The following is a 27,487-nucleotide window of genomic DNA, read 5'->3' as shown; positions in this document are numbered from 1 at the left end:
ATATGCTATACATATTTCTTATCTATCAATTCTAAGGAAAAGATGCAAAAATAAAAATAAAACAACAAAAAAAACCCCAACCATATTCCTTAAATAAAAATAATCAGAACAGACATAATGCTAATTTCAAACAGGACCATTTAATATTATTGATTTTAGAATGGAGTTTGACTCACAATGCTATTAGAGTTAAAAAGAGTATTTTATTTTTATAAAGAACAAAATGACATTGTTGGAAAGAACAATGTACTAAAAGTAACTTTACCATTTCTTTAGCCCTTATACCTTAGACAAGTCACTTATTCTCCATTTACTCAGTTTCTGGTTAAAGAAAGACCTATCACCTGAGTTCAAATCCAGCCTCAGACACTTAACACTTGCTAGCTGTGTGATCCTGGGCAAGTCACTTAATCCCAATTGCCCCGCGCAAAAAAAAAAAAAAAAAAAAGACCTGCCAGTCAATTCCTTCTTCCATCTTTTTCAGAAAAAAATATTTTCCCACCACTTAACTGGGGGGTACCTTCCTAACAGGAAGCAGCTCCCTTTGAAAGGTAGGGGAGAACTTATTCCATGAGAAATAAAACTTCTCATGGTCTCTAACACTATAAGTTGTAGATGAGTGATAGATATACTCATCTGAACTGGTGAACAGAGTTTACAAACTGAAAGTTCCTCACCTCAATGAAATCACAGATCTGTTTTGTTTTTGTTTTGGGGGACAGGGCAATGAGGGTTAAGTGACTTGCCCAGGGTCACATAGCTACTAAGTGTCAAGTGTTTGAGGCCAGATTTGAACTCAGGTTCTCCTGAATCCAGGGCAGGTTCTTTATCCACTGTGCCACCTAGCTGCCCCGAAATCACAGATCTGGAAGGGACATCATCTCATCCTACACAGACAAAATATTCATGGTATTTTTTGGCAATTTGTATCAGGGCTATGTAAAGTCAGCTAATTACACAAATAATCATCTGGGATGAATTTTTAAATGAATACAGACTTTCCTACGACCACTCAGTGTGCAATCTGACCACATCTTCCTGTTAGCTGAGTTGTGCTCAGATTAGAATAGCTTGGGAAAATAACCTTAGGATAGCCGAAGAAAACCATGAATTAGAAAGGTAAAGCTCAAGACAAACAAAAAAGACACCCAGCATCTACTCCAAAGGCTAATATAAATGCCCTCCCACACCCTTTATAGCATCACAACAGTGTGATATAATAGAAAGGACTCTAGAAAGGTCTTCTGGAAATTAAGTTCTGTCAATGACTAAGTAATATTCAAGTGTCACTCTCCCCTGAGCCTCAACATCCTCATCTGTAAAATGAGGGAAATAGCATTTACACTATGGTTATTGTGAGAATCAAATGAAAAAGCACGACATATGCCCATTATGTTCTACTAGCTGTACTAGGTGTTGGGGACATAAAGATGAAAATGGAACATTACCTGACCTCAGGGAGTTTATATTCTATGAGGGAGACCATCCATCCATCCATCCATCCATCCATCCATCCATCCATCTATCTATCTATGTGTATATATGTATGTGTGCACGGATGCATTTATGTGTGTAGAGACTATATATAGTCTATAGAGACTATATTATATATGTATATATAGTATATATTTTTTAAATCTGCACATGTAAAACAGAAAATAAATACAAAATCATTTGGGTAGGAGAAAGCATTAGCAAATCATCTCACTTAACCTCTCTAAGCCTCAGTTTCCTCATCTGTAAAATAAGGGGCTGAACTATGTCCATGCCAACTCCAGATCTATGATCTTAAGGTCCTATTTTACTCTCTCGCTTCACTTATCATCGCCAATATTGTAAGCAGAACTGAATCTTGAGCTAAAAAGGGTTTTTAGCTTTATAATTTCTCACAAAGCACCTCTGGAAACAAATGCTTTGTGAGTGATTATAAACGTGGAAAGAGCCCACAAGGAGGTCTGATGGCAATCATGGCTACCCTTTTGTACATATAGTCAAAATTTTAAAAGAGCAACTGAAAAAACTGTTATTTAACCCTAGTAAGAGCAAAGCAGCAGAGATGGAGGTTTAGTCAAACCATTAAACTGAAACAAACAGTTACAGTGGCACTGTCGCCTTTGGTATTAAACCTGGATTGACAGGAACCAAAGAAGTCTTTATGAGTCTAAGAAATGCCTAGAACTTCAAAATGACTGAAGATAGCAAAGGAACTGCACCCCACACACACACCCCTCATTAGTTATATGACCTTGGGCAAGTCACTTCTACACCTTGAGCCTCCATTTTCTCATGTGTGAAAAGAGACATTCTACATCACCTCTAAGGTTTTTTTTCTAGTTCTGAAACACTATAAAGTCTTTTTTTTATGAATCTATAACTAAACATATACAGAGGTGATAAAAAGAATTTATACAGTAACAGTGACTTGAAGTCTGCCTGCAAAATTGGCACGACTACAGAAAGAGTCAGAGATTCTTAGAAAAGCCCCTTTTCGGGGCAGCTGGGTGGCGCAGTGGATAAAGCACCGGCCCTGGATTCAGGAGTACCTGAGTTCAAATCTGGCCTCAGACACTTAATACGTACTAGCTGTGTGGCCCTGGGCAAGTCACTTAACCCTCATTGCCCTAAAAAAAAAAAAAAAAAAAGCCCCTTTTTAAAGTGGTCAAATTCCACATCTTCATGTTTTCTTCTCACTGAAGGAAACAAAGATGAGGTGGGACCTAAGAAGAAACAAGACCTCTTCTGAACCCGAAGTTTCTAGCAATAGTTCGTATGAAAGAGGAGCTAACAGGAGAAAATGCACTTTGCTCTGGCCTTGTCTGGTACCTTCACAATCTCCTCCAACCCATCTCCCTCCCAGCTGGGAGCTGCTGTTGACTTCCCCATCCCTGAAAGCTGCTCTTCATTCCTCTGCCTCTTAGAATGAGGAGTTCAGAGAGGACTAGTACCTCTGGTCTGAGGGCTGAAAAGCCCTTTTTTTAATTTTTTTTTTTTTTTTGCGGGGCAATGGGGGTTAAGTGACTTGCCCAGGGTCACACAGCTAGTAAGTGTCAAGTGTCTGAGGCCGGATTTGAACTCAGGTACTCCTGAATCCAGGGCCGGTGCTTATCCACTGCGCCACCCAGCCGCCCCCTGCAAAGCTCTTTTCAGAGCTGCCTATCCATTTTTGGTGTCTACCTTTCACCCAACTCTCACCTGTGACTCCAAAAAGCTATAGCATGTGCAGCATCCAACAGCCCAGTAAAACCATCTCATCAGACAGGCTAAACCAGGTTGAGGGTAAACAACAGGCCTCAAACCTGTTGGCCAGTTAGGGGGTATCTATTCCATGCATGTGGAGACTTCCCCAGTGGAATGGGTGTCTGAGAAGAATTTGTTCCAATGGCCATGAAGGCGGTTGAAGCAGGAGCTATGGATCTCTTAGAGCTTGGTCAAACATGGAAGATGCCAAAATCATCCATAACACCCCAGGCCATTGCCAGTCATCTTGACTTCTGTCCTGCCACTGGACTTCAATGACTCAGAAAGAAAGAGTAAGGCTGACAACTCTGCCTCACTTAAATCCAATTCATGAAGGAATCAAGACATCGAAGTCTTCAGAAATCCAGTGCTCTTTCCACGATACCATGATGTAAAAAGATACCAGGACATGAGTCAGGAGACTATACAAAAGCCATTCCCTGACTGGTGAGATCCAAAGTACAAAAGAGAAAGAAAAGGGACAGGAATTAGGACTGGACCTGTGATTTCACTAGAATACAGAACCCCTGGAGGAGGAAACTCCCTCTATCAATTCAGGCCAGCACCTTCTCTGTAACAGTTATACAGCTCTGATAGAGCACTGAGGGGTTAAATGACTTGTCCAGGTATCACAGGCCAATATGAGAAGAAATCAGGACTTGAACCTAGGCTTTCCTGACTCCCAGGCCAGTTCTCTATCTACTAGCCCAGGCTGGCAGAAGAATTACATACCTAGACAGTTACATCATTCATAAAAAGTGAAAGCAGCCACCAGAAACATTAACCCTCAGAGTTTCATCATTGGCTAAACAAAGGAGGTGGACTACATAATCTCTAATGTCCCTTCCAGTTCTAGTGACTCCACTTCCAGTTATTCTGGGGGGGATGAAGGAAGGAGAGTAAAGGGAACAAAACCAAAATAAGACAAGACAAACGCCTTCCAGAAACTATTGATGTCCATCACTAAATTTATGTCTGAAAGCCAAACACTAAAAAAATAAAACCAAACAAACAAAACACCCTTTAAAATAAAGTGAAAATGCAGTTCTTAAAGAGAAGTTTTACAGGTGCTGACTTGATAACTTTAGATAAGGAAGTTGTATCCAGCTGGTAAATGGATAAGTCAAAGAGAGTTGTGAAGTCCCGTGGGTTCTCATCACCTTCCTGAAGACATACTCGAAGTCGCTCTGACAACATAGCAGTGTCTGGCAGCATGGTATAATCAGAAATCTGAAAGGCACAAGATTGATACCTTGAATGGTGAAAGAAAAAGGGGGGAAACTTTGTTCAGTCATATCTCATTTTTATTGTGTAAAGATAGAAGTACAATTCGACCATACTTAAGACTCTTCGGCTATCCAATCCTAAAAGGAATGCACTTTGCATGACACAGCTACACAGAACAATTGTGTGTAACAGAGAAAAGAAATGGAGAAGTCCAGCAGTTTCATTTGGTTTGCGAGGTTAGGGTGGAAAAGCAAAGGAATTTTCTAAAATTCCTAAAAAGTAATTCTTGAAATGTAAAAGTCTTGAAATATAAAACCCCAACTGGGGCAGCTAGGTGGTGCAGTGGATAGAGCACCGGCCCTGGATTCAGGAGGACCTGAGTTCAAATCCAGCCTCAGACACTTAACAATTACTAGCTGTGTGACCCTGGGCAAGTCACTTAACCCCAATTGCCTCAAAAAACAAATAAACAACTAATTCATAGTCTCTTTCTCTTCTCACTTGATCTGTGTCCCTTCCTCCCCTAGGCACCCTCTAACAGTATGGAGAACAGCATCTTGGTCCCTAAAAGGTCATTAGCCCTCTGCCATCTGCTACAGATTTTGTCATTTGTTATCATTCTTGTTCTCGTGGAGTCCTAGGAAAATGTGGAGAAGTACACAGAGGACCCGTGACACCAAGTGGAACACCCCACATTTTGGCTCCCCTTTTTTCTTTACTACTTCACAAGAACTTGAACAAGAAAATGGGATGAATAGGAACTGCTGTAAGACCAGAACAGCCAGCACAGAGATGTCTTTTTAAACCTTTTCCTACCTGTATTATATATTACTAGGAAAGATCCCTCTCCATATGTGATACATAAATTTCTAACTGAAATCCACCCCTCCCCCTTCACATATGCCATACTTTTCATAAAAAGTGAAAAACTGGCATTTCTCCGCCACCAAAAAAAACCCTTTTCTTCTGATGAATTGGATCTTTTCACTGGCATTAATTTTTTACTTCTATCAGGAGCAAACTTTCTGTAATTTTTACCTGTGCCAAATTAATCTGTTCCATTAACAAGAAGATGTAGATTTGCTAATGAGGAATTTCTCTGCTTTTTGAATGATGTAGGACAAAGTACATCAGCTCTCAACACCCAAAGTTTAAACTTCGGGAAGCCATGATTCCAAAGTTTTAGAAAGAGGTCAAGTGGAAAGAGAGCTGACCTCAGGGCCAGGAAAACCTGAGTTCGCATCCCGGCTGCAGGAGCCCAGGAAAATCACTCCATCCGGCAAGGCTCCTGCACTTCTCTAAGACGAGAAAGTGCATAAATTGGTGCTGATCTGATCTGGGGTGGGGTGGGGGTGTTCTTCACTGAGGGAGGAGTTCACCAGACCACAGAAATCTCAGGTCCAGTGGCCCCCCGCCCCAAGTCTGAAGAAACCTCAGATTTGATCCTGTGAAGGGAGGTTCCACAGTGTAGACAGACTTCCTCCTTCCTAATCTTCAGCACAGAGTAGGTAGTCTGAACAGAAAAGTATTAAACAAAGAGTCAGGAGAATTGGATCCCCAACCCACCTCTACTAACTGCCTAAGGGCCATCTGACAGGTCAAGTTCCCTCTGGGAGTCTGGCTTCCCTCATCTGTCAGAGAAGGAGATTAGAAGAACTTCATGCACAGCCTGAATTCTCTATTCTCATGATCTGCTTCCTTCAGTGAGGCAGATTCCTACCCATCCATTGCCTTCCAATCCCATGCCTCTCCTGTCCATGTCCTCCTGAGATACGTTCTCCACAAAGGATCCACCCACTGTACCAAGGGGCCTTTCTCCAGATATCCAGAAACTGCATGGATAACAATGGAACCCATGAGCTGTCTTGTCCACAGGTTATCCCCCACTCTTACAACCAACAACTATATCATTTTTTTTTTCTGGAGGGCAATGAGGATTAAGTGACTTGCCCAGGGTCACACAGCTAGTAACTGTCAAGTGTCTGAGGCTGGATTTGAACTCAGGTACTCCTGAATCCAAGGCCAGTGCTTTATCCACTGCGCCACCTAGCTCCCCCCTTTTTTCTTTTTTTTTTTCCCCAACAACTATATCAAAAAAAAGAAAAGAGGAAAACGTAGGGCCAGCTGTGACAGAATTTCAGAATAAGGAAACAGTTTATTTGCTTATTTGTGGATTTTCTTGGGTCTGCCTTATTAAGCAAACAGTGGACTTTCCGTTAACCCTCATAAAACTGATAACTTTATTTTTTTAAAAGAATAGGAAAAATCGTTTCTAAAGGTCCTTCTAGCTCTTTCATTCTAAAATTCTAGAGCTATTGCTTAGTATTAACAGCAATCATAAGGCTAAAATTTGGCTTCAGATAACTAAGTAAGCCAACTTGCTATAGAAGGAACACACCAAGTATTTGGCTGTTCCTAGTACTTCATGATATAAAATAAAGTCAAACAGGGGTTATTAAGAAATTTTGTTACATTTACCATATATAACAGAAACTCTAAAGTAGAACTTCTTTATTTCCCTCTCTTTGGGGGAGGGGGGGTTGGTGAGGCAATCAGGGTTAAGTGACTTGCCTAGGGGTCACACAGCCAGTAAGTGTCAAGTTGTCTGGGGCTGGATTTGAACTCAGGTACTCCTGACTCCAGGGCCAGTATGCTATCCACTGCGCCACCTAGCTGCCCCAGAACTCCTTTATTTCTGAAAGACTATTTTATGATAAACAGAGATTTTTACAAGGTAAACCCCAAATATTTTACAACAGTAACTTCACTTCGTTGCTAGCAAGCATTAAGTGGTAAGTACCCTAACTAAAATGAGAGCTGGAAAGATGGGATAATTATGCTGGAAAATAAATGTAAGGTTTGAGAAACAAAAGAGGACAAAGGCTTACAAATAACTCTGAATCTACACACCTGTATATGAGAATACTCTCTTACAGCAGAAAATTGGAAGGTATCAAACATGAAAAGCACCAAAACATGATCACAAAAAATGAAACTGACTCTATCTTTTTTTTTTTTTTAGTGAGGCAATTGGGGTTAAGTGACTTGCCCAGGGTCACACAGCTAGTTAAGTGTTAAGTGTCTGAGGCCGGATTTGAACTCAGGTACTTCTGACTCCAGGGCTGGTGCTCTATCCACTGTGCCACCTAGCTGCCCCTGACTCTATCTTAACAGGCAGAAGGTGAATCACTGTTAAGGAAGTAGTCTCAGAATCAGCTTATCTGTCTATGTCCAGTCAGAACATCAATGAGGGCTAACAGATAGCTTCAGGGATCCAATGAAACACACAAAATATAAAAAGGCCTAGAGAACGGCTAACAAAGCACATAGAATTTATCATCTGGGAAGAGTTCTGAAAGAATACAGTTAAGAATTACTCAGGATGAGAATATAAGGATGAGTTCTTATCTGTACCAAAAGAAGGAAGACTCAAATCAATGAGATCACAGATTCTTCATAACATTGAAGTTTTAACCCTGCCTTAAAATAGAGATTAAGGAGAGGACATTCCTTTCAGAATGTTAAAAATGGCAAAAAACTGTCTCTGTGAATGAAATTTTAAATGACTTCCTACCTCTGGGTCTTCTGCATCAATCTGGTTTAAATGGATGTCTGTTGTGGTGAGCCACTGAAAAACGACATCCTAGAGGCAAAACGAAGCACATTATCAGTAAGCCAAGTAAAGAAGTGAGAAATAGGCAATTTAAAAAATTGAAAATAGATTAAAATTAGTTGTTCCATGAACTATTTCTCAATGTAATTTCATAAAAGATTTAAACACTACTACAATTCATGAAATTTTCTTCCAATTAAGGCCAAGTTAAATTATTACTTTGTCTATAAATTCTCCTGAGACATTTACCCCATAACTTTATACCAAATTTCACTGAAATACATTAAAAGTTAACAAAGATGTGCCCAGTTTGTTTTAAGATGACAGAATGAATCACAAAAATAAATTTTACAAAACCTCAATTCATTCCTTGAAAAATAGATTATAAATATTCATTTCCTAATAGGCTATGAAATTCTTTTGCTTTCAAGCATCAATACTGAATGAGAGGGGCAGCTAGGTGGCGCAGTGGATAGAGAACCGGCCCTGGAGTCAGGAGTACCTGAGTTCAAATCCAGCCTCAGACACTTAACACTTACTAGCTGTGTGACCCTGAGCAAGTCACTTAACCCCAATTGCCTCACTTAAAAAAATAAAAATAAATAAAAATAAAAAAATTATTAAAAAAATACTGAGTCTGTGCCCAGTTTTTAAAACATTTAATAATATAAGGGAAGTATTAAATACATGTATATATTACATGTATTTACCCAACTGCCTAGACTATATGTTTAAAGCAGTGGTGCCAAAATCAAATAAATTGCAGCCACATACTGAGTTAGAAAACCACAAAATAACATTATCCATGCTGCGTTGTATTTTTAATTTATTTTGATAAACATTTGCCAATTACATTTTAATTTTGTTCAGGTTATACTCAAGAGTTTTGCTGGCTGTGAGTTTGACACTTCTAGTTTAAAGTAATGATCTATGATATAATCTACCTTTAAAAAAATCACTAAACAAATGTAATTAGTCTATTATTACTAATCAGTCAAGCTCACTCAGTCACAATTTCTAGCTATGAGAATTTAAAAATTTCAAATATAAAATAAAACTCTGGAAATGAAAAGGGTAAAAATAAATCTCTCATGGTTTTAGTGTTCAAAATATATCTGCAAGAGCCAGTTTGATCTTTCACATTATAGCTGGATTTTGTTAATAGCATGTATTTACCCTAAACTTTAGAAGCTAAAGTCTATTCTCTTCTCCTTTACTCTAGTTTCTGAAGTATCCATAGCCCTTCTTACCAAGGCCAACTCTTCAACAATACATATCCTTCATCTCATCTCTTTCATCTTTTCCAGCAGATTGCTGCCATTTTTTCTATCTTTCTCACTAATCTTTCATCTTTCCCTATTTAATGGTTTCTTTCCTGCTGCCTAGAAACACTACCAAGACACCCCAATCCTTAAAATAACCTCATTACACCAACATCCCATCAAGCTATAATTCTAAACTTTTCCTCCCTCTTTCTCCACCAAATTTCTAGAAAAAGTAGTTTACACCTAATGCCTTCACTTCCTTTTCTTTTACTTCTAAATCCTTTGCCACCTGCCTTCTAACTCTATCACTCCACTGAAACATCTCTCTCCAAAGGTTGCAATCTCTTAGATGCTAAATCTGGCAGTCTTTTCTCAATCATTGTTCTTGACCTTTCTGCAGCATCTGACACCACTGACCATTCTATCTTCCTGAATGCTCTCTTTCAAGCTCTCTCTCTACATATATACATACATAATACACATATACTTCAGTATATGGTTCTTGGTAATCTCATCTCCTCCCTGTGATTTGAGTTACCATCTCTATGCAGATGGCAAGGCCAGCACTGCATAACTGATAAAATGCTAGGTCATCAAATCCAACCATTTTACAGATGTGAAAACTGGGGCAAAAAAAAGTTGTGACTATTTATGATCAAAAAGCTAGTATCTGTGGTGAGATTTAAGCCCAGGTCTTCTGTCTCCAAATATAATGGCCTATCCATTACCTCATGCCACTAACATATATTGGTTGTGATCTTAGACAAGTCATTTAACTTCTCAGTGATCTAGGCAACTCTCTTTTGGGGGGGAGGGGTTGAGGCAATTGGGGTTAAGTGACTTGCTCAGGGTCACACAGCTAGTAAGTGTTAAGTATCTGAGGTCAGATTTGAACTCAGGTCCTCCTGACTCCAGGGCTGGTATGCTATCTACTGCACCACCTAGCTGCCCCAACTCTCTTAATATAAGTAACATTTATATAGTGCTGGGCACTATGCTAAATAAACACAACAAACATAATCTCATTGGATCCTCACAAAAACCCTGGGAGGTAGGTAGTGCTATTACCCCCATTTTACAGTTGAAGAAGCTGACGCAAACAAAAGTTAAAGTGAACTGTCTAGGGTCACACAGTGTAAGTGTCTGAGGTTGAATTTTAACTCAGATCTTCCTAAATCCAGGTCCTACCACCTAACTGCCTAGACAATAAGTTTCAGACAAAGTGCTGGCTTTCATTGATAGAGATTTTCCTCACTCGAGAGAGTTTCTTAAATCAGTGAAATCAAAGTCCCTACCTCTGCCTCAGTTTTTTCAAATGGGGATAATAAGAGCACCATGGTTATTGTAAGGATCAAATAGGATAATATTTGTAAAACACATAGTAAGCACATAATAAATGCCTATTTCCTTCCTCCTATTCCTAATCCTGTGACACCCCAGTCCACAACCTTGCCTCTCCTCCTGAGCTCTATTACCACAGTACCAGCTGTGTGCTGGACATTTCCAATATGTCTGAAACCACCATCAGCCTATTTATACCAAGGGCACTAGCTTCCATTTGGTCACAAAGATTCTCAATTGCTGTCATCCTTGCTCACTCACTCACTCTTTCTCAGCCCCACATATTCGATTGGCAATTCTCATTTCTATCTCGACGGTCTTTCTCAAATATGTCCCCCCTTCTCTGAATTCACACATCCACTATCCTCAATCACATCTTATCATTTCTTGGCTGTACTGTTTCAAGAATGCCTGTTAATGGCTTCCCTGCTTCAAATCTTTCCTCTCTTCAATTCATCCTCCATACAGCTGGCAAAATAAGTGCAGGTCTCCCCAAGCCCATGTCCTACTCAATAAACTTAAGTGGCGTCTACTGTCTCTAGGATAAATATAAACTCCTTTGTTTGCCAACCTAATGCTCCAGCCTTATTATACCTTACTCTCTGATATGGACTTTCATGGTCCAGCTAACATGACCGTCTTACTGTTTCTTATACTTGGCAATCCATCTCCCATCTCAACACCTTAGACTGGCTGTCCATGGGACTGGAATGCAGTCTCTTTTCATCTCTGTCACTTAGAATCCTTAGTTCCTGTCAAAATTCAGCTTATGTGCCCACCTTCTACATGAGGCCTCTCTTGCTCACCCCAGCTGTTAGTACCTTCCCTCCTAGAATTAAATATCTTGTACTTATTTGTATATACTTATATATGTAAGTGTTGTCTACCTTGATGGCATGTCAACTCCTGGAGGGCAGGGACTGTTTCATTTTTTGTCTTTATATCCCCAGGACCCAGCACAGTACCTGGTACATAGTAGGCACTTAATAAATGCTTGACTGATTGAGGGGGAACCTGTATAAAACTTAAGAGTATTTATAAAGACAATCAAATTTTATATAAATTCCATGAATATAAGATCTAAATCAGTTTCTCATCATAGCAATTAAGACCATTCCTTCAGTTTTCAATTTCTCAGTTAAAGTAACCCAACCTGAGTCTTCTTTCCTTGAATCATTTTATTTAATGATTTACCTGACCCAAAGCCTATAGGCCTTGGGAACACTATGAATAGATCTGTTTCTATATTTTAGCTTATCAGTTGAAGCTCACACTTTAATATGGTCTCTTTCATTTGTGTTGTCCTAATGAAACAGCTGGACTAGCAATGGCTAATGCATTTATTTTCTCAATTATTTACTTGTTTTGCAAATGACTGAATGCACCAAAGGCACAAAAATAATACATATTCATTGATAACAAAAATAATCATTCCAAAAAAATCTTACCATGATTTTGCTGTTTTCTTCTTTATCCAAATACTGGTCACTAAACATGTGGCAAGAACCTAGCACTGCCAACTTTCCACCTTGGTTCTGTCAATGACAGACAATACATTGAAACACACAGGTCAAAAGCACAACTTGACAAGCTTATTCTCATCACCATCTATACATTATGGGTAGAATCTATGACTGTTTAGAGTATATTTTATAAACTAAACAAATTACATATACTAAACAAATATTATATCAAGGCTGCAAAATAGCCAGGGTTAAAAACACTATATAATACTATAATGTGCTATGATCCAAATCTCATTCTCATTTAAATTCTTGCATATTCTTCTATTTGACTTTTAAAGGTAATACTACTTTCATGAGACAATGACAATCAAGCTTTATTATGTGTTCCCCCTCCCCCATTTTTTTATTATCTTGTATAATGAGAAGATAATTATCTTCTCATGGTCTTAAAAAATGAGAAAAAGATAGATCCAAAAGTAAGCTATAAATTGGAGTTAGGACCTATTAAATGTGTAATCAGGTCATGAAGACATTTATGAGTTTCAAAATCAGTTTTTATAGCTATTATACCTAAAAGGTACAGGAACAGCTTTGTTTGGCATCAAATAAACAGAATTATGTCTGAAACAGGTATTTTGTATATTTTAATGAGTTAAACATTTTAATGAGTTGGAGGATACAAAAGTGCAAACTCTACAATTTTTTAAAAAATCTTTTCAGGAAATTAATACTGGATATCACATTAAAAACTGATTCATTCATTGGACTGGGCATTGGGGTAAGGAGACAAAAGAATGACAAAAAAATCATTGGAAATAATTGAAGACTATTTCAAATATAGGTTTCAACTGGTAGAGTTTCACAAAAGTACAAATGACTGAATACTGCTGTGAATGGAAACAAACTATAGGTAACTCCCAGAAGGAAAGTTCAAAAAATTGACTTTCCTTTTTACTAATTATATTTCATCTTATATTTTCCTTTCCCTAATATCACCATCTTTTCCCTACCTCATTTCTCTCAAATAGATTATAGATCTTCTTTCTAATCCTTTTTTCTGCCCTGACAGAGATTCTACCATTGTCTTCAGCTTCCTCTTCCAGCATTTTGTCTATAATTTCCTCCAGCTAAATGAAAAAGGATGTCTAGTTAAAGACAAATTCTCTCCCTGCCCTTCATATTAACAATTCTATTCTAGTAAAGCAAAAGGGCTGGAAAGGGGTAACGATAAGCTCAGTGATATAAATGACATTGAACTAGGAGCCAATACCCAAGTTCTAACCCGGAAACTGCCAATGATTTCTAATAGGATTATTTTTTGATTTCATGATTTGATTTCATAGAAACTGTGTTCACAAAGCACCACTGAAAAGTCAGGAAAAATCATGGTTACCATTTCTTGGAAACAAAGAGACAATAACCTTTCTGGTGTAAATACAGCCAGGCCTCAATCAGGTCGAATAACAAAGTTCCTGAAGTGGTTGAATAACAAAGTTCCAGAAGTGGTTGCATTATTTAAACTTGCACAGTCTATTTCCATTGGGCTGGAACCAATTACCATATTTTACGTAATTATAACTTCTAATTGTGCTTATTTGAATACATGCAACCACTTCAGGGGACTAGCTGTTTGCACTAAGAAGGACCTAGCTGTACACAGCAGAGAGCTCAAAGCTGAGTGATGTTCTCTGTACAGTGGGTATTCACTCATTAAGTAATGACTATTCTAAAATGGGTATTCATTAAGTGCTGACTATTCTAAAATGAAGTATATGTGCTCATAGTTGAGAAATCAGATCACTAGGATTCTTCCATATAACTGATGTTAAAACATGTTTTACCAAGGGGACTTAAAAATAGTACAACTATCTTTTGTGGGTGTAAAAGGAAATACACTGTTTTCACATCTAGCTTCTATTATAAAACTACATTTTGTTTTCATTTGAAAATGTTTCTAGCTATTTGGGGAAGGACATTTGCAAAATTCCCTTTATTTTGTTATTTTAAGCAGCAAAGGCATATAAACTTTTTAAGTAAAGAGAGATACGGCTTGGTGTCTAGAACAGGAAGTTAGTCATTATTTTTCCTGTTTCAGTTTTCCTGGGATAAACTAAAACTGACATCAGCAGCATCACACTATATATAATCTAGTTCATTCTGACTTTTCAGGAAATCTATTTGCATATGAATGGATGTGACTTTACAAACTACCAAAGGGAGAATTCTGTAATGGTGGACAAGGGTATTTATTTACAAGTTACAAATTGGTCCAAATGTCTTAAACAGCTCTTTTTATATATGTCAAGTAAAGTACATAAAGACAAATTCAAGGAAATTTGTACCTTAGAATGGTAGAAAGCCAGAATGGGTCTGTTAAGGGGAAAGCAGACAGACCCAGTTGATAGAACAGCTACTGCTGGTTTCATTACACTCAGTGTGGCACCAAATGGATATACAAAGGTGAGAGCCCTACGAAAAAGGTAAGACGTGTTAAAAATAAAAACATTTGATAAAGAATCTTTTCTACCAGACTTTGATTTTCCTAACAACAAATGGGATCAACTGAAGACAAGCAGCATTTATTAAAAGTATTTATTATTATGTTCCAAGCACAAGGCTGAGCACTGGGTATACAAAGAAAGGCACAGAGTCTCTGCTCTCAGGGTGGTCTCTTTACTATGCATGTAAAACATGCAAACAACTATATACAAACAAGATACATACAAGATAAACTGGAGATGATCTCAAAGGGACAACAATAGTATTATTAATATATTCATATGGAAAATACAAGAAAAATGGAAATGTAAATATTGCTTAATACCTATACTTTTCATCCATGTATTAAAAGACTTTACCCTGTAAAAGACTTAGCTCTTCTCAGCAATACAATGATCCAAGACAATTCCAAAATGCTCATGATGGAAAATACACTCCACATCCAGAAAAAAGAACTATGGAGTCTGAATGCAGATTGAAGCATACTATTTTCACTTTTTTTGTTTGTTTTTTCTTTCTTATGGCTTTTCTGTTTTGTTCTAATTCTTCTTGACAATGTGTATCAAATCACTTGCTGGCTTGGAGAGGGGGGAAGAAAGGGTAAGAGGGAGAAAAATTTGGAACTCAAAATCTTATAAAAATGAATGTTGAAAACCATCTTTACATGTAATTGGAAAAATTTAAATAAAATATTATTGAGAAGAAAAAAGGAGAAAAAAAGACTTTACCATTAAGAAATAATCCAGGGGCAGCTGGGTGGCACAGTAAGTAGATAAAGCACTGGCCCTGGATTCAGGAGTACCTGAGTTCAAATCCGGCCTCAGGCACTTGACATTTACTAGCTGTGTGACCCTGGGCAAGTCACTTAAACCCCATTGCCCCATTTAAAAAAAAAAAAAAGAAAGAATCCAGTCAGGTTTGTTTTTTGTTTTTTTAGTGGAGAAAGGAAGAGTAGAGTAAATGGGAAAAAACCCTGTCCCTCATGAAGTGTGTGAATACCACTCTTTGATAGTACTGAGGTATTTAAACATGTTTTAAAGGTCTAGAAAAAAGATTTTCAACAGTTAGGGAATTGTGACCATGACAAAAGCAAATACACCAAAATTTACTAAGCAAGTGTGTACACAGTAAAAGACAGCAAGATTAGGGCTGTCAGAGTTGAAAAGATTAGATGAGACAAGGTCCCCACCTATAATTAAAGAACTTACAGTCTAGTAGAGGGATAAGATACCAACACAGAGAATAATAATACATATACAATGACATAACTGCATGGCAAGACCGGAACAGTAGGGTCAAAGCTGGACAAGCATCTTCAAAGGTTCTAAGCTCATTTGCTTTGATCAATCTAGTACACCTTGAACTTTAAGATTATATAAGAAAAAGGATGGCATTCCTTTTGAGATAAATAATTTACATTTATGTAGCTGCTTTTGTTTTTTAAAATTGTCACATATTTTATCCTCCTAACAACTCTCTGGGGACAGAAGGAACATTATATCCTCATTTTATAAGGAAGAAAAATTAGTGAAAGAGACAGAAATAGAATCCATTTCTCCAAAGTCCAATCTTAACTCTTAATAAGACTACTTAGGGGGCAGCTAGGTGGTGCAGTGGATAAAGCACCGGCCCTGGATTCAGGAGGACCTGAGTTCAAATGTGACCTGAGATACTTGACACTTACTAGCTGTGTGACCCTGGGCAAGTCACTTAACCCTCATTGCCCTGGAAAAAAAAAGAATAGAAAAAAAAAACTTCAAAAAAAACAAACAAAAAAGACTACTTAATCTTGAATAGATTTTGATTTCACTTCACAAAGCATTCAACTTCAGCTACTTCCCTAATTTTCTAAGGATTTGTTGTTTGTCCTTCATTATTAAAGAGGACCAATGATATCAGAGTGATATCTTGAGTGCTGTGTGAATTGGATTTAAGTGAGGCAGAGTTGCACAAAGTAGTCAAACTCTCTCTTCCTGAATCATTGAAGTCCATTGGCAGGCAAAAGTCAAGACAATGGCAATGGCTTAGGATGAAGAGGGTGACTGTGTCATCTTCCATGTTTGACCAAGTTCTAATTGATCCATTGCACCTGCTTTAGCCACCTTCATGGCCCATGGAACAAACTCTTCTTATTTGCCCATTCTGCTAGGGGAAGTCTTCACATGCTTGGGGCAGATATCCCACTAACTCACCAATGGGTTTGATGCCTGTCTGCCTAGATGGTTCTACTAGGGTAAGGTCACTGTGCATGCTACAGCTTCTTGGAGTCCCAAGTGAGAGCTGGGTGAAAGATGGACACCATAGGTGCTAGTCCTCCTTGAACATCCCTTACACCCCATCTCAGCAGTACTCTCTAAAGCTATAAAATTTACCCCTTAGTTTACTATTAGTCTTTTTTTTTTGGCTGGGGCAATTGGGGTTAAGTGACTTTCCCAGGGTCACACAGCTAGTAAGTGTTAAGCTCACACCTAGTAAGTGTTAAGTGTCTGAGGCTGGATTTGAACTCAGGTCCTTCTGAATCCAGGGCCAGTGCTCTATCCACTGTACCACCTAGCTGCCCCCCCCCCCTTTTAGTTTACTATTAACTCAGCAATGAGAGTGCATAAAGAAGCTAAAAAAAATCCTAGATGACATCCTGGAATTTCCAGTGTTAACAGTTCAAAGGAAAAAAATAAAACCTGAAACTAAGAATATACACTTACTGGGCATTATTTCCATTGCTTTCCTCATCAATTATTCCAGGCACAGCTTTTCCCGCAGCTCGGCTTATTTCCCTTAAAGAAGCAAATACAAACTTAGTTTTAAAAAAATTGAATATTAATACAAATGTCCAGAAAATACCTAAAGAATATAAAGTCTTAAGAGGTCTGCAAGATTTTTTTTTTAAGAATTTTTTTTAAAAAGAGCCTAAAGCAATCTAAGACAGAAAGGCAAACACTTTAGACTATTTTAAATTTTTTACCCCACAAAAGTTCCTGCCCAAGAGGCACTTCTGATTTAGCTGGAAAGAAAAGACATACATGTATCACAGTTTAATAATAGTGCAGGGCAGGCTGTGATTAAGTACCTGGATGAATGGTATAGACAATTAGTGCTAAAGGACTTCAGGGATGAATTGCAGGCTGAATGGCTTTTTGTAGAAGTGGAATTTGAGCTGGGCCCTGAAAATGGATGGTTAAGATCTGGAGAGGGAGACATATATGACAGAGAAGAAAGTTGTGTTATAACAGTTCCTGCCACAGCAGAAAGATATCTGCTTTGTGTCTAATTCTCATTTTTGATCCATTCATCCCTGTTAGCTAATCTTCCCATATTTCTCCTCCCTTTTGTGGCAAAACTCAATCTATGCCTCCAGTCCCTTTCCTCTCACTCTTCTTAACTCTATGCAATCCAGCTTCTGACCTCATCGTTCAACTGAAAACTGTTCTCTTACCAAAAATCTTACCTGCCAATTGCAACAACCTTTCCTCAAGCCTCACTCTCTTGAGTTCTCTGCAACCTTTGCCACTGTCCATCACCCTCTTCTTTTTGATGCTCTCCTCTCTAGGTTTTCCTAATACTGTTATTTCTCCGGGTCTCTCTTAACTATCAGAATACTCCTTCCAAGTGTCCTTTGGGGAACCTTCAGTTAGGTCATGTTCTCTAACTAACTGTATGTCACCCAGGATAATGTTCTAGGCCCTTTTTTCTTCTCCCTCTATTTCCATTTCACTTGCTGATTTCCATAGCTCTCATGTCTTTAATTCTCGTTTCTACGCAGATGATTATCAGATCCATTTAACCAGCCCTAAGCTCTCTTCCAACCTCTCAAGTTTTGCATCTCCAGTTGGCTATAAGATATTCTGAATGTGATGTCCTTAAATTTAAAAAGTCCAAAACAGAACTCATTATCTTTAGTCTCACCACCACCACCACCACCACCACCACCACCACAACTTCCCATCTTGCTTTTAAATCTTCATAACCTGGCTCCATCTTCCTTTCCCATCCCCTTAGCTTTTACTCCCCTTCACATAGTCTACAATCCAGTGACCCCAGTCCTCTTGCTAATCCTTGCACAAGACATTCCATCTCTCAACTAGGTGCATATTCCCTGGCTGTCCCTCAAACCTGGAAGGCTCTTTTATCTTATCTCTTATCACTTCCTGACTTGCCCTGACTTTTTCAAGTGTCACTAAAATCTCTTTTTCTTCAAGGACAGCCTTTGGACCCTCCCTAAAGCTAACACCTTTCCTTTGAGACTACTTCCAAATTATTCTGTATATGCTTTGTTTGTACATAGTTACTTCCGTGTTATCTCCCTCTGTATCCCCAGCACTTAGCACAGTGCCTGGCTTACTAATAAATGCTTGGTGACCTGACAATAACTGCTATTTATTTAGTTCCTGGAAACAAGAGCCTATAACATATGTATGTAAATATATGTATATATCAAGAATATGCTCAAGCTTCAAAGATCTTCATCAAAGTACTACAGAGTCTCTGACTTTTATTGTCTTCTATATCTTCCTACTTGTCTCTAAAGATTCTTCCCACTTTACTAAATACTTTTTGTTTGTTTGTTTGTTTTTGTTTTGCAGGGCAATGGGGGTTAAGTGACTTGCCCAGGGTCACACAGCTAGTAAGTGTTAAGTGTCTGAGGCCGGATTTGAACTCAGGTACTCCTGAATCCAGGGCCAGTACTCTATCCACTGCACCATTTAGCTGCCCCACTAAATACGTTTTATGTACATTTTCCTCTGGGCCATGCCATCTTCTAGAAATGCCATCATTGGGCAATCCTTTTCTTCCAAAGAGTTCAAGTCATGCAGTGTCCATGAAATCTTCCTCAAATAATAATACTATTCCAACTTCCAAGCTTCAGTCATGATCTCCACTAAATACACTAGACCCCAAACTAAAGGTTATACTTAACATAAGTATTAACTTCAGCATACCACTGACCTGCTCAAAAATACAACCAATAGCCTTCTACTGCCTACATGAAGAATCCCAAACTCTACAACCTAGAATTAAAAGCCCTCTACAATCTGGCCACATATTGTATTTAGTCAATATTATCTCTAACTACTCTCAAATATGAGACGCCAAAATGACCATGTGACTGATTACAAACTATCCATGGTCAGTCTCACCTTTGCTGTTCCTTTTTTCCTGGAATGTCTTTCCACTTCTTTTAACCTATACAAAAACCTAACAAAGGCATTCCTTCTCTACTTTCTAACATGTCACAGCAGAACTAAGGCTGATATTATGAAGAATAAGAACTCTGTATAATAAGCTAATATATTATTATGTTAAGTTCAACATAACTGGATGCTGTTTTGTGCTACTTAATTGTTCCATATCAAACAATAAACAACAATAATAAATAAATATATTTGTAATTAATAAATATGGTGTTTGTAATCATTTGTATAAAAAGTCAGGTCTTTGGTCTGGGCCATAACTCTATAACATAATATTGTTTCCATGAAAACTCCTATTTACTTAAGTTGTTTGGACTGACAGCACATTTTCTAGGAATATAACCTACCATAAATATGATGACTGGGTATCCTTTCCCAGTTGACTGCCTTATATTATATTATAAAATACCAACAGGGAAGTACCATGCCCATCTTAATTTATACAGCACCTTAAAGAACTACATGTAATTAGACACTCACACCCTTGTAATAGTGAGAACAACACCAAGGATGTCAATATACATACTCTTTGGTAGAAAAGAAGGTAATACATGTATTGGGATGAAGCTCTCTTTTCATGGAATATGGCAAAAAGGTACATTCTGACTTATGCCTCAAGAACGTAATTTACAAGATGAAAGGAGATAAATTATCCCCAACACATGGACTAAAAGGGGGAGGTAGGAAGGGAGAAAGTATAACTGGCAGGAGCAGTGAAGTACCAGACCAAGAGGAGCATGAGTAATAATATTAAAGCTTTTGATATGTTTACCTGTTCAAGACCCCATTGGACACCAAAGCTTCTTTAGGATGGAAATATTTGTAATATACATTTCTCACCACAGCATCTTCAGGGGAAGAAAAAAATGATGTTATAGACTAGACTACAAATAAATAGTAAATTTTATAGATTAAAAATAGCAGCTGAAAATATTATTTCCATGGCCACAAATTTACAAAAAGTTTGGTTACCATTGTTAACCATGATCCCATACTCTTCTAGCAGAAAGTTAATATTGGTGTCAAATCTGGATTCACCACCTTCTCCTAGCATAACAAGGATATCTCCACCACTTTCAAGATATTTTTTTAGCACTTCAAACTACACAAAAGAAAAAAAAATACAAATATATCAGGAATTACTCTCAAATACAATCAGTAAAAACACTCAGTTATAGCTTGGGTTCTTTTGTCTTAACTTTAAAAAGCAATGGAATAGGGGCAGCTAGATGGCACAGTGGATAGAGCACCGGCCCTGGAGTCAGGAGTACCTGAGTTCAAATCCGGCCTCAGACACTTAACACTTACTAGCTGTGTGACCCTAGGCAAGTCACTTAACCCCAATTGCCTCACTAAAAAAAAAAAAAAAAAAAAGCAATGGAATAAGTGGATAGAGCACCGGTCCTGGATTCAGGAGGACCCAAGTTCAAATCTGGCCTCAGACACTTGACACGTACTAGCTGTGTGACCCTGGGCAAGTCACTTAACCCCAATTGCCTCACCCAAAAAGAAAAGAAAAAAAAAAGCAATGGAATAGAAATAGAAATAAGCCTTTTATTAGATCACTGCACAAGGCCACCAAGCTTGTCTTTAAGCACAAAGCTCCAAAATACTGATGATTCATTTACTATATTTTACAAAGACGAATTTTCAGATGAGAAATCCTTTAATAACAGGGGAAACCATCACCATCATAAAGAGGACAACAAAATTTAGAAAAGTAGACATGACAAAATGTATAAAGGTATTCATTTTTTAATAATAAAAACATAGTAACAAAGTTAGAAGCCACCTCTTCTTCCTTGAGCCACTTTTTTTGGGGGGGAGGGGGGTAGGTCCTCCTGAATCCAGAGCTGGTGTCTTATCCACTGGGCTACCTAGCTGCCCCATTTTTTTATGTAGATTTTCTTTTTTTTCTTTTCTTTTCTTTTTTTGAGGAGGCGGGGAAATGAGGGTTAAGTGACTTGCCCAGGGTCACACAACTAGTAAGTGTTAAGTGAGGTCGGATTTGAACTCGGGTCTTCCTGAATCCAGGGCTAGTGCTTTATCCAGTGCGCCACCTAGCTTCCCTTGAACCACTTTAAAATTTTAACTCTCATATCCTGATCAGCCCTTTGACCAAGCAGATAAAATATTAAGGGTGAAGAGAAAGGGAAGAGAAGACAAATGCATCTATACAGAATCAGAACTACTCAGACTCCTCTTTTCACAACACAAAAGTAACAGAAGGGGAACCAAGCAGCAGTCTATCAGTCAAGTTGTACTTTATAGAGCAAGAAAGTATTTTCCAAACTCTTTATTTCCTGGACAGTTTTTATAAGCTGGGTCTTTCACTCTCCATGAAACAGAACAAAAAATAACAATTCCAAAAAGAATTTTCAAAGCAAAAATTAGGAGCATTAACAGGAAAAAAGTAAAGATAATAACATTATTTTATAGTACTTAAAGGCTTACAAAGGACTTTCCCTGTAACAACTTTGTGAGGGAGAAAGTACAAGTGTTATTACAGCCATTTTGTAAATGAGTCACAGAGCTTTGCCCAATGAGTCAATCAACAAGTGTTTATTACTGCCTACTATGTCAAGCATTGTGCTACGGTACTGAAAATACAAATGCAAAAATGAGTTAGTCCCTACCTACAAGAAGTTTATACTCTTCTGGAAGGATACATCAAGTTCAGAGATAAATGAAGGCAATGTAATACAATGGAAAAACCTTTTAACTTCTTTAACTAGGAAATGACAAGGTCAGACCTTTACTCTAGGAATACCAATTTGGCAGTTCTGTGGAAGATGGACTAGAGTTAGGAGAGGTTGGAAAAAAGGAAACCAATGAGGTTAGACTAAGTGGTGAAGTAAAGAGTCAGAGCCAACTCAGGTCTTTGACTCAAGTCCAGTGTTCTATCCGTAGCACCTTTCGGCCTCACTAAAAAAAGTTACAATACAAAGAGAAAAAAACTGTATCTCACATATAAGCTACCCTATGCTACCCTAATTCTTCTATACTATTTTCACTGCTATACCACTATCAAAAAAAAGAAAGAAAGAAAAATCATTCTAAATCCTCCTCCATATATTAAATGTGATTATCTAAAGAATATCAGCATGAAAAGTACCAGAATACCTTAATGCCCTTATACTAAGATTAGAGATATTCTATTATGTATTAGGAAAAAGAGAAGGGCTGCTTTATTCAGAATAACTCTTAATTTGAAGAGTGTTCCTTCTCGTTTAATGAATTTATTTCTATAGGAGGTAACTAAATGAATTTAACAAAAGAATTACAAACACAGAAGTTGATATGAAACTAATAAATCCAGGAGTACTTTGTGATATACAAGATTTATCTTTACTTGCAAATAGTTCTTACCTCAGCAGCTGTAAATTTTTCCCTTGGTCCTGCTGTAATCCACAATTTCACCCCAATCAATTTCTCTGATGTGATTTCATCTTTTAAACTAAAAGGGGAAATTAAGCAAAGATAATTATAAAGCTCAGAATTGCTTCTGAATTATTCTATTTTGCAGATGTTATGGAACTGAGAGGCAATTTAGGACAACCTTCCACCAGCTGGGAACCGATCCAACCATTCTATAGAGCAATCTGGAACTATGCCCAAAGGGCTACAAAACTACGCATACCCTTTGACCCAGCAATACTACTATATCTCTATCCCAAAGAAATTTTTAAAAAGGAAAAGGACCTATTTGTACAAATATTTATAGCAACTCTTTTTGTGGTGGCAAAGCACACAAGCTAAGGTATAGGATTGTGATGAAACACTATTGTGCTCTCAGAAATGCAGGATGCTCTCAGAAATGCCTGGATTTACATGAACTGATGATACAAAGTGAAATAAGCAGAAGGACATTGTACATAGTAACAGCAATACTGCACAATGATCAACTGTCAATGACTTAGCTATTCTCAGCAATACAAAGATCCAAGACAGTTCTGAAGGACCTATGACGAAAAATGCTATCCACCTCTAGAGAAAGAACTGATCAAATATGAATGCAGATCAAAGCAAACTTTTTTTTACATTCTTTATTTTCTTGGTGGTTTTTTTGTCTACGTTTCTTTAAAATATAATTAATATGGAAATATGTTTTGCATGACTGCCCATGCCTATCTTTTCAATGAAGGGATAGGGTGGGAGAGAATTTGGAACTCAAAATTGTAAAAAATCAAAGGTTAGAAACTGTTTTTACATGTAACTGGAAAAAATATATTTAAATAATTTTTAAAGGATAACCTTCCACCAAATGCAAGAACCTCTTAAACATTATTCCCATTGGTGATCATCTGGACTCCGCTCAAATATTTCCAGTAAAGAAGAAAATTACAAAAGAAAATTACCTATACAGTGAAAATATTGAATGATTATGGTCTTTAACTAGAAATCTGATTAAGTCATCATTAATTTAATAATTAATAATTAATTTAAATACTTCTAGATTCATTTTACAGCAAAATGAATATACTGATTTTCTTTCCTTTATACTGATCCTATTCAAACATGTATCATTAGATGACTTTTAAGATTATTTTTTGAAAAGCTGTTTAGCTGTTCTAAGAACACTCAAAACCAGAAAATTATACTAGCATAACTTCTTGCTTTGTACTTTTTGAGCCAACTCCCACTGAATTCAAAATAGACATTTGTTTACTAATTTGCAAGAGAAGTAATGGTAATTATTTACTGGTTCATTATCTTTATACTCAACTCCTTCTTAAATAATCTAATAAATGGTCCTTTCTACCACAAAAGACAGAAGAAAAGGCTTTCATTCCTAGGCAGCTACAGTTACTAAGAATAGAAAACAGTAGTCACTTACTCACCTCTGAATCTTCCAGTTACTACGAAGCCTCTTTTGTAAGGACTTATAGCCACTGTTGGTGGTAAATATCTCTTTTTTTGATGCATTAAAGAGAATGGTGCTTCGAAGCTCTTTCTCCATAGTTACCTCAAGTAAAAAGGAAAGAGAAGTAAAAGGCAACATACTTGGAGAATATAATAATCCAAACAAAGAAAACAAACTGGAATAGCAAGGTAATGCCTGTTCCTAAATGAATCAAATAGATTTACAAGATTATAAAGTTATATATAGCAAAACTAGGACATTAAAAATATATTCTGAATATATAATACCCCAAATTCTAAAATCTAGAATAAGGGAAACAACCAAAGGCAGAATAAACATTTGTAATTCTCCCTTATCATACTTAAAAGGTTTTATTTGAATAACCAGCTTACAATAATATTATACAAGTCTCCAAGGTTAAACTGGGGCGGGGAGTGGGGGGGGAATCAATCCATTATTCTAAATAGAAGCCCAATACTCAACTGAGAAAAAGGGGCATCTCATCTGGAACCTCTCCCCTACCTATCTCTTATCTTTTCCCTACTATCTCCTCAAGCCAATATTTTATTTCTATGACCCTTGGACTATATTTCTAATATCCTTTTCTTCTGCCTAGTGTCTTTTTTATCTCATTCCTCAACAGGAACTCCATTCCTGGACCTTTCTTCATTAATTTTGCCTATAAACCACTGAATCTTTTTTGTGGTTTCCTCCCATTAAGCCTCCTCACTAAAGGCAACAACCAGATTATTTTGTGAAATACCAAAGAAATTAATCCTTAGACAGCAAACCTTATCTTATCACTTACCATTTCCAGTTTGAAACTGTTCCTCAACTGATTTCTCCCAAACTAAAACTAATCTACTTTGCTGCTCTGTTACCAACTAACAATGATATTTTGGGGCCCCACAGCTCTAAGTCAAAGGGTTAGACAACCACCCTCACTGCCGTATCACAAGCCAACAAGGGGTATCCATAAACGTCATTTTTGAAGTCTTAGAGAAGCTATGTCAAAGTTTGAGGATGCCAGATTTAGAACTAGAAGGGACCTTAGAGATCATCAGATCTAACCTCTCCTTTACAGATAAGGAACCTGAATTCCAGAGAAATTAAGTCATTTTCCTGAGATGAATCAGGAGATAATTAACAGTTGCGATTCAATGCAGTTCCTTTTCCTCTAGATCCAGTGCTCTTTCCACTAATACCTCTGCTAAATATAAGGATCGCTAAATGTAAACCAAAAAATTGCTGTTAAAGATATGCACCATATCTATCAATTTTTCAATAAATAAGAAGCTCAAGAACAATTACTGTCAGTAACAATAGAGACTAAAATAATTTTAAGTCTGAACTGTTCAATGGTATCTGTTTTAAAAATTCTGCAACAGAAGTTATATGTAGAGAAAATAATTAGAGGACCTCTCCTATAAATGAAGGACTCAAATGTCATTAAAATATACAGACATAGATCCTTGTATTAGGGAGTCTCTCCTCATAGTCTACCATCCATGGCACTGGCTTCTGTGATGCTTAACTCATCTAAGACATTCCATCTCTTGACTCTGGGCATTTTCTCTAAGGTGTTCCCCATCCCTGGAATGTTATTCCTCATTTCTACCTCCTGGCCTCCTTCAAGTCTCTGCTAAATCTCACCTTCAGCCAGAAGCCTTTCCTGTTTCCCCCTTAATAATGCCTTCCCTCCATGATTATCTCCAATGTAAACTCTAAAAATCTTTTTTTTTGTCAATAGTTGGTTTTGTTTGTATATTGTCTTTTCCATTCGATTACGAGTTCCTTGAGACTTATTTTGCCTTTCTCTGTATCCCCAGCTCTTATCATAGGGCCTGCACACAACAGACACTTAATAAATGCTGGCTGACTGGACTTCAAAACCAAGTTCCAAAAGACAGTGAACTATCCTGATGATACAGAGACTGAATGGGAAGCCCAAAGTGAGTATTCTCACATCAAAGTATTCCTGAGGGCTTCAGGGAATCAATCCCATAGTTGTTCTTGGTTCCAGTACAAACATTAGAGAATATTGCTGAATTAGGAAAAGAAAGACTATAAGGACAAGTATTCTTGGGGGCTTCTTACACTATGTCTCATCTCAGCCAGATTTTAAAAATCAGAGACCCACAAAGAATAAGTTATTTGTTGCATGGTAACATAACTAGGCAGTATTAGAACTATGACTAAAATCCAACCCACTACTCTTTCCACTAAGCTACACCTACCTCTTAAATCAAATTATTAAAGTCATCCTTCCAGAATCTGTTTTACTCAGCTTTATGGGCATCCCAAAAAGCAGACATTAATGGCCTTCCAAGTAACGTTCTATTCTGAAACCTCACCATGGCATAAAGAGGAAACAGGGATCTCCAAGGCAATGCCAGCAGAGTACAAACCATGTGACAGGTCTTAAACCAAACTAAAAAGACCTTAAGTATAGGCCCACCAATAGGCTAAATCTGTCGTCTGAGGACCAACCTGGCCGGATAAGCTTGAAGAGGTTCATCACTAGATGGGCCACCCGGTGAAGAATTTTTAGTTGAAGAAACTCTTAAGTATTGAAGACACCAAGACAAAATGTAGTCCTCAAAGAATTTTAAATCTTATAGACATGAACATAAACAGAATCACAGAATTTAAAACTATAAAATACTTTACAAATCATTCAGTCCAACTCCTTCATCTTATAGAAAAGGAAACCGAGATAAAGAGAGGGAAAATTATTTGCTCCTGACCACGTGTAGGTTCTCAGATATCAAAACAAACAATTGACA

General features: G+C 37.5%; 1 protein-coding gene across 2 annotated transcripts in view; it reads right to left on the bottom strand.

Annotated features, from left to right (window-relative positions):
• Window positions 1–27,487, bottom strand: part of IFT52 (intraflagellar transport 52) — a 41,206-nt gene that overhangs the window by 11,257 nt on the left and 2,462 nt on the right. Inside the window, exons 2-10 of one of the 2 annotated variants that reach the window (XM_043989971.1) lie at window positions 24,679–24,803; window positions 23,207–23,294; window positions 20,810–20,939; window positions 20,610–20,685; window positions 17,351–17,422; window positions 14,492–14,618; window positions 12,132–12,218; window positions 8,039–8,107; window positions 4,313–4,467 (exon numbers count right to left, since the gene is read on the bottom strand). In XM_043989971.1, coding sequence (XP_043845906.1) covers window positions 4,313–4,467; window positions 8,039–8,107; window positions 12,132–12,218; window positions 14,492–14,618; window positions 17,351–17,422; window positions 20,610–20,685; window positions 20,810–20,939; window positions 23,207–23,294; window positions 24,679–24,803 — 929 coding nt within the window. Of the gene's footprint in view, window positions 1–4,312; window positions 4,468–8,038; window positions 8,108–12,131; window positions 12,219–14,491; window positions 14,619–17,350; window positions 17,423–17,715; window positions 17,831–20,609; window positions 20,686–20,809; window positions 20,940–23,206; window positions 23,295–24,678; window positions 24,804–27,487 lie in introns of those variants that run through there. The other variant, XM_043989972.1, reaches the window with a different exon arrangement.

Source organism: Dromiciops gliroides, chromosome 2 (genome assembly GCF_019393635.1).
Source record: "Dromiciops gliroides isolate mDroGli1 chromosome 2, mDroGli1.pri, whole genome shotgun sequence".
Classification (NCBI taxonomy): Eukaryota; Metazoa; Chordata; class Mammalia; order Microbiotheria; family Microbiotheriidae; genus Dromiciops; species Dromiciops gliroides.
Note: the sequence above shows the minus strand (reverse complement) of the source record. Positions and strands in the feature narration are given on the sequence as shown.